The 6123-nt window shown below is 40.1% G+C and overlaps 1 protein-coding gene across 1 annotated transcript; it reads left to right on the plus strand.

Moving 5' to 3' along the window:
* The first annotated feature begins 3974 nt into the window (after nucleotides 1-3974).
* Nucleotides 3975-4856, plus strand: LOC149374832 (uncharacterized). The gene has a single exon (XM_089590660.1). The coding sequence runs from the start codon at nucleotides 3975-3977 to the stop codon at nucleotides 4854-4856; it is 882 nt and encodes a 293-aa protein (XP_089446786.1).
* Nucleotides 4857-6123: the final 1267 nt, after the last annotated feature.

Genomic DNA, 6123 nt, shown 5'->3' on the forward strand with positions numbered 1-6123 from the left:
GTAGTATAGTAGTTTGTTTGTTTCAAATTCGTAAGCATCTTAATATATTAGTTGATTTTAAGGCTGAATTCACATTAACAATTTTTACTTATAATTTTTTTCCTTTCTATGATCCTTGATTCAAGCTCGAATAAAATGTAATAATGTGTCTTTTTTTACTCATAACATTATGATTCTTGTACTTCTACTCAAAATCTTTTTTCTTAGGTAAGGTTACATCTAATTCTATAATATGCTCTGTGATAGTTAAAAAAATAGTAAATCAAGTCTCATAGACCTAATTTTTTGCTATACCTGAGTTTTTTTATGATACTTCGACCGAATTAGTCATTTTTGGAGTTTTTTCAATAATTTTGGGGTTAGGACACATGGGTTTCCGATTTTTAATAGTATTTCTATATGTTACCTAATCAGAGCTTCAAGGTCCAACAAAAAATTTTTCAGCTACGGTTTTTCGTTCGTAAGACATTAAAGTTTTTGACACTTAAAACCGGAAATGCCTAACTTAGTAGTTGTGTTAAATGTAATTATATTGAATACTTTGTATTAATATTAAACCATAGTTAATATACAAAATTAATTGCTATTACTTACTGATGAAGTCACAAAATTAGTACTGGACCTGATGTTTGAAAATCAAATTCATGTACAATTCTTGAAATTCACGATTAGTAATTTTTTAAATAATTAATAAAACAATACTCTGGATAGTAACAATTGTTTAACATACAGAAAAAACACTGACAAATTAATTAATTTTTTTCAATTGTCTTGCATTTCACATTGTAAGTTTTAATGAAACTGTGAAACTAATTGTAGAAGGTCAAAATTATATGATGGTTTTTCTAAAATTCCAGAGTGCTAGAAAAATTGCAGATGAGTTTTCTACGTATCGTAAGAAAGCAGCAAAATGAGAATGCCTTGATTGGCATCTTTGCGTTGACATAGCATTCGTAAGTATAGATCATATTCATAAGTAGTTGCATCCTTTAATAGACTTGGGCTGCAATAAAATTCATTCACCGTCTAATAATAGATATGACTATAACCTCTATTTTTGCTACAGCTGCTAGTTGATCTACTTAGTTGTCTTTTACATCGATCATGATGAAACGGTCAAAAATAGGAAAAAATAGAAAAATTAAGTCTAAAAACAAAACTAAGAGTAAATTGTATAGTTCAAAAATTATTTACAAAATGAGGAGGATGAATTATTTAAAAAAAAATTTCATACAAGCTTTTTATAAAAACAAAAATGGAGAACATGTAGCATACCTTTTTTCACTGAATCCAAAAGTGTAGTAATTAATGGTAAACTGGGCAGCATCCTGTGGTAATGACTGGCTTTAAAAATAATAATGGTAAAGCCAATTGAATAATCTTATAAAGAGCTTGTATAAGACGTTTTTTAAAATAATTTATCCTCATTTTTTTTCAATCACTTTTCAATCACACAATTTATTCTTAATTTTGTTATTATAAATTCAGTCTTCCATTTTCCTCTGGTTTTGACACTTTCATCGTGGTTTATGGAGCAGACAGCTAGATCAGCTTACAGTTGTATACAAAAAAAAAGGATATAGTAGTATCTGTCATCAGACGGTCAATAGAGTTCGGTATTAGAAACACGTACAGTAGATGGGGTATAGTAGTGAGAACTGCGATACGGTAAGAGGCCCACAACTTACATTTCATTTTTTTATTATAAAAGCCTTTTTATAAGCTCTAACAGTTAAACAAAATTTTTCAGCTTTCTTAGAATCCTAATTTACAATTAAAAATCTAACCAGCCAATATTCAGTATCGAACTGTCTTACAATCGTAATTAACGTCCTTAACGACAGTCCAGGAATAATTCAAGTTGTCTATCTTATCGATAGGATTAATTTGATTTTTCAGAATAATAACATTATTTGTTAAATAACTATCTATGTAATGAAAAAAAAAAAAAAAAAAAAAAATTGACACAGATTATTAATAAGCATAAGAATAATTCTAATTCGGACTCTTCGGGATTGATTGAAAATTGAATAAGGCAGACCTTAAATCATATGTCAAACGAACAAAGCATGATCTGAATTTTGTCTTTCTTTCTCAAACTATATTGGATTGCACGAGATTTTAATCTGAACATTTTGAACCCTTTTTACGCGTCAGAAGAATGTGTATCAGCTCTTTTGTTCATGTAAAAACTATTTGAATAAAGTAATTATTGTAAGTAAGATTAATTAATTAGCTAAGGATCGATATGGTAGAAATCTAATACATCTTACGTTAATTAATCAGAGATATCTCCAGTAACTTATATTATATTTCTAATCAACTTTTTTTTATGCAATTTATTGACAAAAGAAAAGTTGTTTCACATTCTTGATTTCTTAGAAAATATAGAAAGCCTGATTTTAATGATATTAATTGTGATTTGGAAACGAAAGACGGAAAATCAGATCATGCGTTGAGGAAATTTTAATTTTCCCTGGACTGCCTCATGCATTTGATTCGTACATACAGGTTATTCATTTTGAAAAAAAGCTGAGAAAAAAGTGATCCAGAATTTAGGTTACAGAAAATCTTAGATTAACAGTGAAGTTAGACATCAATTTAAAAAAACTTGGGGCTACTAAGTGAATGCTTATTATTTTATTTATTTTTTATTTTTAACCCTTAATTCAAATGTATTTTTATAGTTTACAATTTACTTAAAATTTCACTGGAATAACTAAAAAGATAAAAAAACTTATCACTGGGACGTTATTTTTACTCTAATCAATATTAAGGGTACAAAAAATTCTTTTCATCGATTATTTTTTATCGATTAAATACACAATTTTTATTTGGCTCTATTATCGAGCACCAAGACCGACATTGTAGTGACACGCTAGGTGACTTGTGGGGCTCCTCGGCTGTATGTATGCAGGAGTGGGGGAAATTCCCCTCCTGCCGCCCGCGTCTCCACACTTGCCTCGTTGCTCTCTCGACACGTGCAGTCGAGCAGTGCTAGCCTGACCAGGCTCTTGAGCGTTTGTTTGTAGGCACCTCTAATAAAGACTCTTCTTACTCTTACACAGGCCTACTCAATTAGTCTCTCCTTCCCAACCTTGAACCGCTGGCAGCCGTGGGTCTGCCACCGCCTGGAGCCTGCACTAACCCATATTGGTGACCCCGACTACTTCGGGAGGAGAGTACGCAGTCTTCCGAGCCGAGTCAACGACGCCGCCTTGCCTTTGTCCCGGCTTACAGCGCCTTGTCAGCGTGCCCTGCCAGCGCGCCGCCTCCTGCTTCAGCGTCGTCGTCGTGCCCTTTGGCTTAACGGCCGCCTCCGCGTGCACCTGTTCAGCGTACCTGCACTGCCCTTCGCGAGCGTGTCTTCTCGCCCGTAATCCGCGCACGTGTCAGCGCGCCGCCGCCATTCTCTGCGTCGACACTTTGCGCGCTACACCTGCACGCGCCGTCGCCGCCTTCATCGAGCGCACCGGCTTCGCATCATCATCATCATCATCGTCGTCGGCACACTCGCTCCAGGTCGTCGCATCATCGAGGTATTTATTGAAGGTCGCGTAAGACCAGTATAAATAAAGCCTTTGTGCCTCAGTTACTACCGGTGCCTAACCTCTGTTGACAAGCCATACCGCGTAAGCAGTGTAATTCGCAGAAACGCTTGTTTACCTTTGTGCGCGTTACTACTCTTAGCGTTAACTGTGAACTTTTTATTAGAATCTATTTCTTCGTTTTATCAAAAATCTTTTTTTGCAACTTGGCGTTTTTTGTCACTGCGTGTTAACAACTAAGAGACTTATTATTATTAATTTTAATTATTCATACGTTATTATTAACATTCAAAAAATTCATTGATCGTTAATATTTGCTAATTAGTGGATCTCAAAAATTCTTTTTTACTGGTTATCAGCTTTGCGTGTTTTTGTAAGAAAAATCAATAAATTTTTTCGGACCAGTGAATTTTTTGAACCTCTGCGATGGCAACTGAGGAGCGGTTGCAGGAGCTTACCGCCGCTTTGGCTCTGGCCACTCAACAGAACGAGCAGCTTACTAACTCTCTAGCCAACGCTCGCACTCCTCAGGTGTCGGCTTATAGGGCTCCCAAGATCCCCAACTTCCTACGCAGTGATCCCAGAGTCTGGTTTTCTCAGTGCGAAATAACCCTACGTAACGCTGGAATAACTGTTTCCGCAACCAAAGCAGACTATATAGCGGAGAAACTCGACGCGGACGCTATGAATTTAGTGATCGACCTCCTAGATGCAAACCCGCGACCCAGTGACCTGTACGAACAGGTCAAGGCCCGCTTGCTATCCACCTTCAGTGGCTCGGCGGCTGATCGCCTCCGCCAGCTTTTGCGCAGCCAGTTCTCCTTGGAGGGTAAGCCCTCGCTAGTATTGAGTCGCATGCGCTCCCTCGGCGCGGGCTGCGGGGAGGACGTCCTCAAGACTATCTTCTTGGAACAGTTGTCTGCTAACTGTCGCGCCGCTCTCTCAATCTCTGCTATTACCGACCTGACTCAACTGGCGGAAGCAGCCGATAAATATATGGCATCTATGACTGCAGATTCCCCTCAGGTCAGCTCGGTCGGTTCTGATCCCATCCTAACCTGCTTTAATGAGCTCAAGACTGAGATCGCCCGCATCTCGGCCAAGGTTGACACTTGGGAGAAAAAGGACAAGCGTTCCAGGAGTCAAGCAAACCAACGTGGACGGTCCAAGTCGCAGAACCGCAACCGCGACAAGGACGGCGGTGGGGCCCAGGGCGATAGACTTTGCTATCTTCATGCCAAGTTTGGCAGTAAAGCCTTTCGCTGCCGTGGCAATTGCTCCTGGCGCTCCACCTCCTCGGAAAACTAAATCCTCTTCTTCGCCTGGAGGCTGCGAGCGGAGATGCTTCTGAGACTAAACGCCTCCACATTCGCGATGTTATTTCGGGACTTAATTTCCTCGTTGACTCTGGAGCTGAGATTTCCTTGCTCCCTAAACTCGACAGTAACTCAAAGCCTACTAACTTCAAGCTTTATTCAGCGAATAACTCCATTATTAAAACTTACGGCCCAGAGAATCTTCTTTTAGATCTCCGCCTCAAACGTCGATTTCCCTGGAGATTCCATCGTGCAGACGTTGCCAGCCCTATTTTGGGGGCTGATTTCTTGCACTTTTTTGGTCTTCTGGTTGACCTGCAAAAACGTAGGCTCATCGACCCCTACTCTAACACCTTTTCTGTCGGGAGTCTTAGACTTTCCAATTCTCCCAAAATCAGCGTCTTAAGCGCTGAATCTGACTTCTCCAAAATTTTGGCGGACTTTCCTGAAGTCACTGGTGAAAAGCCTGCTGTTCCCCTGACGGCGAAGGATGTTTTTCACTATGTCGAAACTAACGGTCCACCAGTTACGGAACGAACTAGGCGTCTCGATCCAGAGAAATTTAAGATCGCTCGAGACGAATTCGAAAAACTTGTCAAACAGGGCACTTGCAGAGCCTCGAAGAGTCCCTGGGCCAGTCCCATCCACATGGTCAAGAAAAAGGATGGCTCATGGCGGATCTGTGGCGACTACCGCCGCTTGAATTCCTGCACAGTCCCTGACAAATACCCTATTCCTTACCTGCACGACTACTCTATGCTGCTTCAGGGTAAGAAAATCTTCTCCAAGTTGGACTTGTACAGGGCTTATTACCAAATCCCGGTGGCCCCCACTGACGTCTTGAAGACCGCCGTCACGACGCCCTTTGGGTTGTACGAGTACGTCTTCATGCCCTTCGGTCTTCGGAATGCCTCTCAATCCTTTCAGAGATACATTAACCGAGCCCTGGGTGACCTAGATTTCGCTTTCGCTTATCTAGATGACATACTCGTTTTCTCGTCCTCTCCTGCAGAGCATGAGAAACACATTCGTGTCATCCTCGAGCGACTCAAACAATTTGGCTTACGGCTAAACCTCTCTAAGTGTGAGTTTGGCAAATCAGAGATAGTCTTCCTCGGTCAGCTCATCGACCAGAATGGTTCGAAACCTTCTCTTGAGAAGGTTCAGACAATCATTGACTACCCTCGGCCTAATACAGTTGTCCAGCTCCGCAGATTCTTGGGTCTGGTCAATTTTTACCGCCGCAGCCTGCCTAACGC

Source organism: Copidosoma floridanum, unplaced genomic scaffold, assembly GCF_036245765.1.
Source record: "Copidosoma floridanum isolate Cflo_tuat_1 unplaced genomic scaffold, Cflo_Japanese_pri ptg000013l, whole genome shotgun sequence".
Lineage (NCBI taxonomy): Eukaryota > Metazoa > Arthropoda > Insecta > Hymenoptera > Encyrtidae > Copidosoma > Copidosoma floridanum.

Bases quoted from the DNA above. Each gene is read 5' to 3' on its own strand.
- LOC149374832 (XM_089590660.1), top strand. From the start codon at position 3,975: ATGGCAACTGAGGAGCGGTTGCAGGAGCTTACCGCCGCTTTGGCTCTG.